This window comes from Jaculus jaculus, chromosome 8, assembly GCF_020740685.1.
Source record: "Jaculus jaculus isolate mJacJac1 chromosome 8, mJacJac1.mat.Y.cur, whole genome shotgun sequence".
Taxonomy (NCBI): domain Eukaryota; kingdom Metazoa; phylum Chordata; class Mammalia; order Rodentia; family Dipodidae; genus Jaculus; species Jaculus jaculus.
This window is the reverse complement of record NC_059109.1, coordinates 135,668,663-135,682,795: the sequence shown is the minus strand read 5'-3', so window position 1 is coordinate 135,682,795 and position 14,133 is coordinate 135,668,663. Positions and strand designations below refer to the sequence as shown.

The 14,133-nt window shown below is 51.9% G+C and overlaps 1 protein-coding gene across 1 annotated transcript in view; it reads left to right on the top strand.

Moving 5' to 3' along the window:
- Positions 1-13,328, top strand: part of Ctcfl (CCCTC-binding factor like) — a 38,927-nt gene extending 25,599 nt beyond the window's left edge. Inside the window, exons 8-14 of the mRNA XM_045157073.1 lie at positions 1,456-1,638; positions 8,726-8,846; positions 10,339-10,400; positions 10,557-10,713; positions 11,087-11,234; positions 11,580-11,701; positions 13,180-13,328. Of these exons, the coding sequence (XP_045013008.1) occupies positions 1,456-1,638; positions 8,726-8,846; positions 10,339-10,400; positions 10,557-10,713; positions 11,087-11,234; positions 11,580-11,701; positions 13,180-13,328 (942 nt within the window). The remainder of the gene's footprint in view (positions 1-1,455; positions 1,639-8,725; positions 8,847-10,338; positions 10,401-10,556; positions 10,714-11,086; positions 11,235-11,579; positions 11,702-13,179) is intronic.
- Positions 13,329-14,133: the final 805 nt, after the last annotated feature.

The following is a 14,133-nucleotide window of genomic DNA, read 5'->3' as shown; positions in this document are numbered from 1 at the left end:
GAAAGAGAGGACAGTGGGTAAATTAAGACTCACACAGGGGCTCCAGAGATGGATTAGTGGTTAAGGAGCGTGCCTGCAAAGCCAAAGGACCCAGATTCGATTCCCCAGAACCCGTATAAACCAGATGCACAAGGTAGTGCAGGCTTCTCAAGTTTGCTTGCCATGGCTGGAGGTACTGATGTGCCCATACTCTACCTCTCACCATGCACACATAAATAAAAATTAAATATTCAGAAACAGAGTCACACGGAAGTGACCACACACTTAATTAGAATAATCACAGTGAGTTCAGTGAAACATCAAGTATGTGCGTTACAGACCAACTTGGGGCCGGGTGCTCAAGAGCGTTACTTGTATGCATCCTTCAAACTCTGGTGGTGGTTCTTTCACTGAAAACACTCACCATCATACTTAAAATGCAGTATTGAAAGCTGGGGAGATGATTCAGAGACACTTGCTTACAAATCCTGCCACCTCAGGTTCAAGTCTCCAGTGCCCACGTGAAGTCAGATGCACAAAGTGGTGCATGCGTCTGGAGTTATCTGCAGCAGCAAGAGGCTCTGGCATGCCCTCATTCACTTGTTCACATTCTCTCTCTCCTCTTGTAGAAATAAACAAATAAAAATATTTTTCATTTTTTGAGGTAGGGTCTCACTCTAGCTCAGGCTGACCTGGAACTCACTATGTAGTCTCAGGGTGGCCACAAACTCTTGGTGATCCTCCTACCTCTGCCTCCCAAATGCTGGGATTAAAGGTGTGCACCACCATACCCAGCTCAGAAATAAATAAAAATATTTTTAAAAAGATAAAATCAAGAGCTGGAGAAGAGGGCTTAGCCGTTAAGATGCTTACCTGTGAAGCATGAGGGCCCATGTTTGACTCTCCAGATCCCATATAAGCCAGACACACAAGGTGACTCAGATGTTCAAGGATGTACATGTATACAAGGTGGCACATGCATCTGGAATTCGATTACGGTGGCTGGAGGCCCTGGTGTGCCAGTTCTCTCCCCCTCCCCCCCCCCTCACGCACATGCACACGCACACAAAATGTCATTATGGGCATCTAGTGTCCCTCTGCTGGGAAGTGGAAAGGCCTGGAAGTCCCACCACACTTCCAGCCCAGCGTGTCCGCCGCAGTAGACTCAGCCTTTGCCGCTCTGCCCGTCCTGTGTAACCTCGGGAGACTGGTCCCTAAGTGGGACTCCAGAGACTTCATTCTTGGAGAGTATGGATGGTGGTCATGTTGGTCCCAATGTGGGAGGCCCGCTCTCCTCACGGCACTGAGAACCAGCCAGGTGCTTGTGGGGAGAACTCTGTAACTGGATGGCAGGGCCACCTTTGAGTGATTCACACTGTGCTCCCCATGGGGTGAGGGGAGCACAGGCTACGTAATAACCTGCAGTCTGAGAGACCCTTCCAGCCTGTGTATCAGCTGTGTCCCCCTTCTCCCCAGGAGCGGTGCATGACCTCGCACATGCGCACCCACACAGGGGAGAGACCCTTCACCTGCCTCGCCTGCAACAAGGGCTTCCTCCAGAAGCAGCTGCTCAGGGAGCACCTGAGGAAGCAGCATGACTCGGGCAACGTCCCCGTCGCCTATGGATGCCTCGCATGCGGCAAAGGCTTCTCGCGCATGGTGAGCATCCCAGGCTGCAAGAGAGCCCCTTAGAAGCGCCTGACTCACAAGCCACGGTCACACCAGGGAGTGGGGAGGAGGTGACATAACTGGGAAACTTGGCCAAGAAAGCTGGGCATGGTGGCACACCTTGATCTCGGGCTGAGGGAGGGGCCCTGAGTGAGGGGTCCCTCCAGGTTTCACACTCTCGGTCCTCAGCACAGAGCTCCAGCAGGCTGTGTGGTGAGTGTGGATGTGTGCCTGTGCACATGAAGGCCAGAGGTAGTGTCAGGGTCTTCTGCAGTTGCCACCACTTGAGAAAAGGTCTCTCGCAGATCCTAGAGCTCACCAGTTGGCATGATTCGCTAGCCAGAAAGCCCTCTGGGTCCTCCTGTCTCTGCCTCTCCTGTTCTGGGATTACAGGCAGGCCGCCATGCCTGGCAGTTTACGTGGACCCTGGGGATCTGAACTCGGGTCCTCAAGCTTTCATGGCGAGTGCTCTACCCACTGAGCTACTGCCCGAGCCCAGCAGTGTAAGTCCTTAGTTCGTTGTTAAGGAGGGTGAAGATGGGAGAATGGCGTCTCTTAGGTCACTGCTAGGTTTTCACCATGAAGCTGCTGCCTGGGGAAGCGAAAGGTCCTCAGAATGCAAACAGTGTCCCACCATGACCCAGCAGCTGGAGCCCCTATAAGCCCAGAAGAACTGTGGGCGCACAGACAGCCGCCCTGCCCTGGGTGGACAAACAGCTGTGCGCATGTCTGTCTGCGCGGGACAGTGTTACTCGGCTGGGAGAAGTAAATGGAAAGCTGGCATCTGCTTTCAGCAGAATGAACCTTGAGAAAAGCCAGGTACAGAACCCCATGTTGAACGATTCTGTTTCCCAGTCGAGGTGGAAACTAGGCCTGAGGGCTGCCAGGAGGGCGTGTGAGGGAGGCGGCAGGGGCCTGCCAAGGGTGGGCTCTCTCTTTGGAGTGATGAAGTGTTCTCAGATGGTGGTGATGGTCTTAAAGCTCTGAATAAGCTTAAAAACCATACATTGTAGATGGACAACAGTGTACACCTACACAAACATGCTTATACCACACACGGCATACACATGCAAAAAGAAAAGACATTTCTTTCTGTCCAAGGTCAGAAAAGGCATATGTTGCCCACAAGATGGTAGATGAACTCTGTTTCACAAAGTTATTAAGATTTGAAAGAAAGTGCTGGATGGCTCAGCAGTTAAGGCACTTCCCTGCAAAGCCTAAAGACCTAGGTTCATTTCCCAGTAACCATATAAAGCCAGATGCACAAGGTGGCATATGTATCTGGAGTGTATTTGTAGTGGCGGGAGACCCTGCCAAACCCATTCCTTTTCTACCAGCCACTCTCTCTCTCTCAAGTAAATAAATATATTTTTTAAATTGAGAGATGGAGAGATGGCCTAGCGGTTAAGGCACTTGCCTGCTATTGCAGTCAGGTTCGCATTGCTGGTAGAAATCACCCAACCAACAGCAGCTTGTGGGAAAAGATTTATTTTGGCTTACAGGCTTGAGGGGGAAGCTCCATGATGGCAGGGGGAAAGAATGACATTAGTACAGGATGGGCATCACCCCCTGGCCAACATCAGGTGGACAGTAGCAACAGGAGAGTGTGCCAGACACTGGCTATAGTACCCATAAGCCAGCCCCCAACAATGCACTGCCTCCAGGAGGTGTTAATTCCCAGTTAGCTGGGAACATAGCATTCAGAATACCTAAGTTTATGAGGGACACCTGAATCAAGCCACCACATTCTGCCCCTGGCAGGAGAAAAGAATGGCATGAGCCAAGGGTGTACATCACCCCCTGGCCTGGTCAGGTGGACAATAACAACAGGAGAGTGCGCCAAACACTGACAAGGGGAAACTGGCTATAATACCCATAAGCCTGCCCCCAACAATACACTGCTTCCAAGAGGTGTCAAGTCCCAAACAGCTGAGAACATAGCATTCAGAACACCTAAGTTTATGGGGGACACCTGAATCTGACCACTCCTGTGAAGCCTAAGGACCCATGTTCAACTCTTCAGATCCCATGTTAACCAGACCAACAAAAGTGAGGCAAAGTGCAAAGCCGCACATGCCCACTAGGTGGTGCAAGTATCTGGAGTTTAATTGCAGTGGCTGAGGCCCTGGTGCACTAATTCTCTCTCTCTCTCTCTCTCTGTCCCTCTAAAAAAAATCTGAAAGAAAATCTAGATAAGTGGATCCAATCTAACTTTTGTTTTTTCAAGGTAGGGTCTCACTGTAGCCTAGGCTAACCTGGAACTCACTCTATAGTCCTAGGCTGGCCTCACACTCACAGTGATCCTCCTACTTCTGCCTCTCGAGTGCTTAAAGACATTTTTGCACCACATCTGGCTAATTTGACTTTTTAAAAATGTGTTCACAGCCAGGCATGGTGGTGTACATCTTTAATCCCAGAACTTGGGACCAGGCAAAGGTAGAAAGATTGCCATGAGTTGGAGGCCACTCTGAGACTGAAGAATTCCAGGTCAGGCTGTGCTAGAGTGGCTGGGCTCCTCTCTGGCAGGTAGGTAGTGCTGAAGGAAGGACCAGGCCCGCTGGTTCCTCCCAAGGGGTTGAGGAGGAAGATGAGCGTCGGATGACTCAGAAACCTCTCCTATTCACCCGAGAAAAACCACAGAGTCAGGAGTCTTAGGGAAGCAGGGACTCAGAGGAACTCTCTTTATTGTTGAAGCAGTTGCCTATATAATGTTGGGGACGAAGGTGGGGACTTTATGATGGGGGAAGAGGTAAGTAAACTGTGACTATTGAAATGATAATTCCAACTCCTGCGCAGAAATAGCAGGCAAGAAGCCATTAGGCGTCTTGCTGAGTCCTAGCTGGCCAGAGACAGGTCGCCAAATTTCAGCTAGGCTCAGGAAGTTCCACTAGGCCTCACACCCGGGCCTTTCAGGGCCCAACATAGAGTGAGACCCTACCTTGAAAAAACAAAAAGAACCATATATATGTATATATAATATTTATTTGCAGTGTGGGAAGGAGGAAGAGAGAAAATGAATAAGAGAATGAGTGGGTCAGCACCTCTAGCCACTGCAAACAAACTCCAGATGTGTGCGCCACTTTGTGCATATTGCTCTATATGGGTACTGAGGAATCAAACCCAGGTCATTAGACATTGCAGGTGAGCTCCTTAGCTCCTAGCCATCTCTCCAGAACCTCTCCCCAATTTGACTTTTAAAAAGTATCCAGAAGCTTTTCTTTAGCACACAGGGGTAACAGTCAACACTGCTATCCCCCACCTATCCCAACCTGGGGTGGCAGCTCCTTTCTGGGGAGATTTTACCTTCTGTCTCAGAGGAGCCTGACTTCTTAGCTTAGCTGCTATGCTCTGCTGCTGCTACAAGGGTTGTTGTCTGGGGATTCACGGTCCTCAGGGGCTCTGCAAGCAGATGGAGAGTTGCTCTAAGCACTGAGCCAGTGCAGCCTTGCTTGTCTCAGATCCCCAGGAATCCTTGAACCCATCCCCCTCAAAAGCAGCTGGTTTTATTTTATTTATTTGAGAGATAGAAAGAGGCAGATAGAGAGAACGGGTGTGTCACAGCCTTCAGCTGCTGCAAACAAACTCCATATGCATGACCCACCATGTGCATCTGGCTTATATGGGACCTGGAGAATTGAACCTGGGTCCTTTGGTTTTGCAAGCAAGCCCCTTACACTAAGCCATCTCTCCAGCCCTAGCTTGTTTTAATTTTTTCTTTCCATATTTTATTTTTTTTAAATCCAGAATGGATCAGAAAGAATAATTAAGGATATAGGTGCCAGACACAGGCCAAGAGGGTAGCCAGCAAAGTGTGCCTCAGCAGCACAAGGGACCTCACCATGCCTTGTTTTAAAGGCTGTCCCTAACACAGCTCGCTCAGTTTTTCACTGACTTAGCTGCTGCAACCTACAAACGCAGCATAGGAGCTGGTTTGCCTCACAAGGCCGCAAAGGACCCCATGTTCACAAAGGCTTTTCTTTATAGTAGGACTCTGGGCCAGAAGGACCACCGTATGGCTTCATTCAGTTGTTTTAGCTTTCTTACGCTCCGCTATTGTGTAAAGGCTCAGCGGACTTTCTCTGTGAAGAGCCTCAGATTGCCCTCAGCTGCTTTATCCAGCCTTTGCCCCCAAACTTCAGTCTTCCATTGTCTCTAGAGCTTGCAAATGAACAGACATCGCTGTGCTTCTAGGAATCTTGGTTTGTAGAGGTCCCTGGGCAGCTAGGCTGACCCCAGCCCAAGCATTAAACGGGAGTCAGCATTCCCTCACACGCTGGCCAGGACAGACCCTGCAGCTCCGACAGGGAGTGGGAGCACTTGCCCGTGTGTCTGCTACGCTCTGCCCACCGCTGGCCTGCCTCTGCTGCAGGTGAGTTTCTGAGCAGGGGCGGTCTGCCTTTGCTCATAAGTCCTGGCTGGCAAGTGTGGCTGAGGCAACCTGGCTTTCCTTCTAGTTCCCCCCACTCCCCAGGCAGAGTCTCATTCTAGCCCAGGCTGGCCTGGAACTCACTCTGCAGCCCAGACTGGCCTCAAACTCACAGAGATCCTCCTACCTCAGCCTCCAAGAGCTGGGATTAAAGCTGTGCACCTCTATGCCCAGCTCTTAATTTTTCCTTTATGTTTTGTTTCATTTTGTTTTCTTTCTTGAGACAAGGTGTCACTGTGTAACCCAAGCTGGCCTTGATCTATGGCAGTCCTGCCTCAGCTTCCTGGTGCTAGGACTGTGGGCACAGGCACCACGCCAGCATTTCCTTCTCGCTGAGTGCTGGGTGGTGTGCGCAGGACCACCCTGTCCTGTGCTCAGGACTTTCAGGAGAGCAGCGGGCAGGTCAGTCTCCACTCCGCGGTGTGCTGACATAGAAACTGATGACACGCTGAGCATCTGGTTGAGTGTCAAGCTTCACTGCTTTAAAAAGGGGGGGCTGGAGATGTGGCTTAGTGGTTAAGCACTTGCCTCTGAAGCCTAAGGACCCCAGTTCAAGGCTCTATTCCCCAGAACCCACATTAGCCAGATGCACAAGGGGGTGCACGCGTCTGGGGTTTGTTTGCAGTGGCTGGAGGCCCTGGCGAGCCCATTCTCCCTCCCTCCCTCCCTCCCTCCCTCCCTCCCTCCCTCTCTCTCTCTCTCTCTCTCAAATCAATAAAAATAAAAAACAATGTGAGCCTGACACTACCTACGCAAGACCATCATAAGAGGAGGAAAAGATCATGACATCAAAAGTAAGAGAGACTGATTGAGATGAGGAGGGGGTATGATGGAGAGTGGAGTTTCAAAGGGGAAAGTGGGAGGAGGGAGGGTATCACCATGGGGTATTTTTTATAATTATGGAAATTGTTAATAAAAAAATTAAAATTAAAAAGGAAAAAAAATACAAACAAAAGGTTGTTCTTTTCAATGGTATTCAGTATAAAAGGAATTAAGGGGCTGGAGAGATGGCTTAGTGGTTAAGCGCTTGCCTGTGAAGCCTAAGGGCCCGGGTTCGAGGCTCAGTTCCTCAGGACCCACGTTAGCCAGATGCACAAGGGGGCGCACGCATCTGCAGTTCATTTGCAGTGGCTGGAAGCCCAGGCACACTCATTCTCATCCCCCCTCCCTCTCTCTGCCTGTCTGTCACTCTGAAATAAAGAAAGTTTTAAAAAATTAAAATATGAGGGCTGGAGAGATGGCTTAGCGGTTAAGTGCTTGCCTGTGAAGCCTAAGGACCCCGGTTCGAGGCTCGGTTCCCCAGGTCCCACGTTAGCCAGATGCACAAGGGGGCGCACGCATCTGGAGTTAGTTTGCACAGGCTGGAAGCCCTGGCGTGCCCATTCTCTCTCTCTCCCTCTATCTGTCTTTCTCTCTGTGTCTGTCGCTCTCAAATAAATTAAAAAATAAATAAATAAAAATATTAAAAAATATTTTAAAATATGAGAGGGAATTACCATGGGAAATTTTTTTTATAATCATGGAAAATGCCAATAAAAATTTTAAAAAATAAAAAACATGCTGGATTTTAGCTAGTCCTAATTACAGCAGAAATAATCCCCTTTAAAAAAAAACAGTCATCAAGCCGGGCATGGTGGTGCACGCCTTTAATCCCAGCACTCGGGAGGCAGAGGTAGGAGGATTGCCATGAATTCAAGGCCACCCTGAGATGACAGTTAATTCCAGGTCAGCCTGGACCAGAGTGAGACCCTACCTCAAAAAAACCAAAAAAAAAAAAAAAAAAGTCATCTTTGCACTTTAATCCAGCACTTGGGAGGCAGTGATAGGAGAATAACCATGAATTCGAGGCCATCCTGAGACTATGTAATGAATTACAGGTCAACCTGAGCTAGAGTGAGACCCTGCCTTAAAAAAAATGGAGGGGGGGTGCATTTTCAAGCTGGAGAGATGGGTTAGTGGTTAAAGATGTCGTTTACAAAGCCTGATGGCCTGCGTTTGATTTCCCAATACCTATGTAGAGCCACATGCACAAAGTGGTGCATATGTCTGGTATTTGTTTGCAATAATGCAAGAAACTCTGGCACACCCAATATCTATGTATCCATCCTCACAAATCAATACTTTTTAAATATATTTTTATTTATTTGAGTGAATATGGGTGTTCACGGCTTCCTGCCACTGCAAACGAACTCCAGACGTGTGTGTTAATTTATGTATCTGGCTTTACACAGGGACCGGGGAACCAAACCCAGGCCATCAGTCTTTGCAAACAAGCGCCTTTAACCACTGAGCCATCTCTCCAGCCCTAAAAGTATTTTTTAAAGGTCATCTTCAGGCTGGAGAGATGGTTCAGTGAGTAAAGTATTTGCCATGCAAGCATGGGGCCTGAGTTTGAACCCTAGGACCCACATAAAATCCCAGTGTGGTGCTGAGTGCCTGTGATCCAAACACTGTGGGGGGAGGAGACAGCAAATCACTGAAGCTCACTGGCCAGGTTGCCCTCAAACTCAGCGATCCTCCTACCTCGGCCTCCCAAGTGCTGGGATTAAAGGTGTGCGCCACCACACCCGGCCAGAAGCCCATGTTTTAACAGAGTGCTACAAACTGCATTTGGGGCGGTGATGTTCACATGTGATCTGTCATCTCCCGCAGAGCAACCTGACGAGACACAAGAAGAAGTGTGACCTGAAGCAAGAGGAACCAGCCACTCCCCAAAAAGATCAGACACAGGAGAGAGAGCAGGCAGCGCCGGGGGACGTGGGGCAGGACCACGGTACTCCATTCTAGACACTTCTGTTTTAACTTGACAGTAATTTCCTCGTTGTAAATTCCTGCCGGGAAGTCAGTAGGTCAGAGTGAGCACAACTTCCATCACATGGGAGTGTGAGCCACATCCCTGTGTGTGACAGACACACCTCTGCATGTCCCCACGTGTGCGCGTGACGCATACACACACTTCCTCCCTCCCTCCCTTGCTCCCCCTCACCTTAGAGTCCTCTCTGATCTACTCACTAAGTAACAAACGTGGATGTCCTTTGAGCCCAGCAGCCAGAAGTGCAAAGGCACGGCGCGGGCCAGCAGAGCAGGTCTTCTGGGATGCACAGGGCTCGTCTCCGGCTTGCCCTGCTTCTAGTGGCCACCAGCTGTCCTTGCGAGTGGCCTCCTTGCTCTGACCTCCATCTCCCTCACTTGGCTTCTCCTTCCCTTGCACGGGGGTTGCCTGTCCTGTCTTCAGTCTGTCGTTGGAAGTGGGGCCTGTCTGGGAACTTCAACATGACCTCTGCTTTCCATGGAAGGTCACAGCAGAAGGCTCGGGATGGGGTCGTGGGGTGGAGGAACGTGTCATAAGATACCATTGCGCCCACTCTGGGCATCATAGTCTCTGCCCTCCAGCCCCGGGAAGCTGATATGATCCCCATGGTGGCCCCAGATTGCCTGTCACCCATGTGCCCTGAGTGACTGCTCTGGGGACAGGCCTGGCATCACGTAGATTCTGTCCCCTTCTCCCTTGATCCTTTCCTGGGAGAACCCTAGCACTGAGGAGACGGGAAGCACGCGACCTAACACAGAAGACTCTTACTCCTCCCCGAGCTGTACACTCAGGCTAAAGTGCAAGCTCAGAACCCGACCGGGGATGTCCCCGGAGCCCCGCCCCCCCCCCGCCCTTCCTTCAGAGTGGCCCCATCACACCCAGGATGCTCGTGATTGGAACTGCAGATGAACACCAAATAACAGCTGGCATAAGTGCGCCTCAGGCACTCTTTGGAATATACTTGCCTTAAACACTACTCAGCATTTAACCTGGTGTGATAAGGCCCTGGGTCCCAGTTTACTCTGCCAGCCCCTGCCCCCAGCTCTTACCTGAGTGTCGTTCACTTGTCCACACTCACCCTGGAGGCTCCCAGATCCTCCTGTGCCGTGCAGCCAGCCCTGCTGGGAGGGTACTAGACAGGAGTGAGGGAGGGGTCTCCTGTCAGAGGGGCCACATCACCAGTCCCATGAGCACCCTCTTTCCCTGGGAGTTCACACTCACCAGGAGGGCTCAAGGGCGTCCTTCATGCTGACAGAAGCCCCTGGGCCTTGGGCACTGTCCTCACATGTTCAGGATAGAACTGGGTGGCAGAGGCTCAGCGTCACCTGGTCCAGGAGGATGAGCTGTGTCTGAGCCCTAAATCCTAATGCTGAGTTTGCACACCATGACCTGTCCCTGGATTTCCTGATGCCTTCCCTCCTGGGCGCCCTGTGCAGCCTTCTCCCTCTGCCAGGACCTTCCGGCCTCTTCCTCCCCATTACCATCCGCCAGCTCTGGGGTCTTCTCAGCAGCCCTGTAGGGTCAGCAGAGGGAACGTGACTGTCACCATAGTGGGTAATGTCATAGGTGCAGCCTGGCACAGTTCATTTCGACCCCAACCATGTCACAGTATCATTGGCAGAGCCCACCCCAGGCAGCCTGAGCCAGTCCCCGGCTGCCTCTGTCCTCCAGCCGCTCCGTGGCCTGTGTGCCGCCAGCTGTCCTCTCACTGCGCCGCCCGCGCGCTCGCTGCGCTGTCACCCTTCCCCCGACCTCCACGCCCCGCCCAGCCTCCCGGAACACCTCTTCTGCCACCACGTCTTCTGCCTCCACCGCCAGCCAGGCATTCGTAGGGGACCTAGCTGGCCTGGCACCCACACCTTAGGTGACCACAGCCTTGCCCGGAGCTCTTCCCTCTAGACATTCACAGGAGTGCTGTGAAGGCTGGTGAGAATGCCCCTGGCTGGGGAACATCTCGCTCTCTGGGGCTCAGACCATCTAGAATTAAACTCTCCCCACTGTTCCCTGGTCTCAGCCAGGACCCTGCAAACTGACCACACATGACTCACTGACAGCCCCTTCCTGCCCTGTCCCCTAGCATGGACCTTCATTCAGCTCATGTGCACCTGTGTTCACCCCATCTTTCACTGTTGCAAGACCCAGTCTTGGGACCTCCCCTGCACCCTCCCTGACTACCACCAACACCTTCCTTGCTACGAAAGGATCTGAAGGCCAGGACCCACCCCCAGCCACTGCTCCCCTTATCCTCAGACAAGGTTCTGGCCCGTCCCGGCACCTCCAGACTCCCATGACCCGCAGTGCTGAGCTGAACCATCAGCTGTTCCCTGCTGACAGCACCGGCCACTACAGGTGCCCCAGAATTGTCTGCTCATCCAGGCAGCACAAAATGACAAGAGAGTCAGCCCTTAAATGGAAAAGACAAGCGGAAGTCGGTATCGTCCCTCAGCCACCACAGCAGTGATTCCGAGGCCGGCTTAGGCCTTCGGTTCCCGTGTAGGGCAGATAGAGGCGCCTAAAGGGCTCTCCTGCAGCTCAAAGAACCCAGCTAAGCATAGCTGGCTTGTCTCTGTCTTAATATAGGCCTTAAAAACCTTTGGAGAGATTGTGATGGTGGTATTCACCAAATATGGAGGTGTGCACTGTAACCCCGTGAGGTGAGCCGGCTCCGTGCTGGGGTGCTTGCCCTCCCACAAGCAAGGCCCAGGGTCCTCTCCAGCCCTGCAGCCGAAAGCAGCAGCACGCGGCTCGGCACGACTTCGGAGAGGCGGCAGGCTGGAGCTGTGGGAGCGGGAGGCGGGGTGTACCCGCCTCCACCTGTGAGTCCAGCGTGCCCTGAGCTCCCGCGTGTACATCCTGGCCACTGGCATGGAGCCATGGACGAAGCAGAGGGAGGCGGGCCGAGATGCTGCTTCTGGGTTTCTACCTACGTGTGGGGGTGGGGTGGGGTGTCACTTATGACAGACCGTGAGAAAGGTGCCAGGAAGTGCTGCTTGCCTCGTCCTGTCCTCAGTCCCAGAAGGGCAGGGGTGAGAGAGCCCCTGTGGGTTGGAAACTGACACCGATGTGACTGGACATCCTAGTGTCTTGGCGCTCAGGTGGTCCACTACTGCGCCAGAGAGACCCATGGATCGCACGGTTTGGCTAATGTCAGCCACCTCCACAGCCGAGTCCTCACTCCAAGGGCTGTGTGACCTCCGCTGTCAGTCTGCAGCTGTCACTTCTCTCACCTCGCTGGCGAGTCCCTCGCTGGTGGCCTCTCACTAGCCTATTCAGAGCTCTATGCATCACCGCCTAAAGACTCCACTTTCGTGAGCCCCTGTATCTGTCTGCATTCCTTTGAAATGGTACTGTCCCCTGCCCTGCAGTGCTTCAAGGAGTCCCAGGCAGAAATGACCACTGGCCTCGTGGAGGTCACTTGAGGAGTAGCACTCGGAAGTGTGGGCTCCCTGTGTGTCCTGGGTGGGTCGTGTACCGCGGTGCAGGGCGGAACCGCTCAGTCTCCAGCGGCGGTCTCTACCTCTGCCCTGCCCAAGCTCGCAAGCCTGCCTGGTTAGCAGGTGCAGATGGGCCAGGGACCTGGGCATGGCTCAGGGCATGCTGGTTGCAGGGTGCCTCTGGCCTCCATGCCTTGGCCTCAGTCCATCCAAAACAGAACACGAGCTGGCCTTCCCCACTGCCCACTGACTTCTGCTTGTCCCCTGCAGACAGGCTCATGCCCATAACTGACAGCGTTTCCCACCCACGCATGTGAGACTCAATCCCCTGACCTGCATCTGTCCCTGTCGCCACCCGGCCCAGGACACTTGACCAGAGTAAGTCCTCCGTCTGTGTTGATGGCCGAGGGGACACTCGTCCTGCGAGCATCTGGCTCTTCCCACCTGGCAGTGTCACTAGGCACCAGAACATGAGTGCAGCCACACGGGCTCTGTGGAACCTGTACACTTTGCTCACACGGTGCCTCTCAGCCAACCTGTCCCCACAGGTTGGCACTCTCCGGGGACGAGTCTGATAGCCACAGCTGAAGAGGAGGAGTGTGCCCCGAACATCTCATGAGCAGGAAGCTGCTGGCGTCCCACAATGTCCCACAGAGGACCCTGGCCCCTGGGATGGCACTGCGAAGCCGTGACTCAGAGCAGGGGTCTGAGGGCACAAGGCGAGCTCCGTCCGGAGTCTGGCTGTGTGCCCAGCTGGCTGCGGGTTAACTGTAAAGCACGTTTCCAGGCGACTTTTGCCTGGCTGGTAGTTCAGAGCCGTGGCCTTCGCTCAACATTCTCTATCCCTGTCTTTCCCCAAGATGCTGCTGCTGAGGAGGGCGCCATGGCGAGGCAGGCCCCCGTCCCTGGAGAGCCGACTCCCACCCACCACGGAGAAGGCGAGGCTGGCAGCGAGGACCCCTGTGAAGGCATGACCTGTGAGGCGATCCTCAACATGATGGATAAGTGACAGCTGCTTCCTGCTGCAGCATCAGTCCTCAAAGCAAGTTCATTCACCGCATGGCCGTTGCCATCTTCCCAGAGTTTGAGGTAGTGTGTACAACTGTTAGCCAAAAAATTTTAAAAGTGTAGGTATTTCAGGAAAGATGATGTAAACCTTGAAGGGGTTATCCTGACCTTGTGAATTCACTCCATACTGGCCTACAATGACGAGGGACAATCTTTGGATAATTCTTACTTCTGTAAGCATTTAGACCAGCGAGTACCACAGCACTCAAAGCTGGGCAGCTGAAATAATATTAATAATAATGTTTTGTGGCTTTACCCTCCTGCCTTCTCATGGGCAGAAGCTCTTCAATACTATGCCCTCTTTCCTTCCCTTAAACAAATGAAGTCTCTCTAAACTTAAAAAAAAATTTTGTAAAGCAGATGTGGTGGCTCACACCTATAATCCCAGCACTTTGGGAGGCTGAGGTCCTTCCAGGTCAGCCTGAGCAGGAGTGAGACTCTGCCTCAAAAAACAAGTAACAAAACAAGTTAAATTTTTATTGAATCATACAAACCCATGATATTCCTAATGATATGTTTTTTCAAAGCTTAAAGATTAATTTTATATCTTTTTTATATGAATTTTATATAAATATGAATTTTTCATATAATATAAAGCTACCAGAATGCTTGTAGTGAATTCTAAATTCAACTAGAATGACCTTAATGTTATAAAAAGAGAAAACAGAGTAAAGTTGATAAACAACATATTAGACAGAAGAAAATAAGTCCTATGTCTTTCTTTGGTGTACAGCAAGGCTCATCCT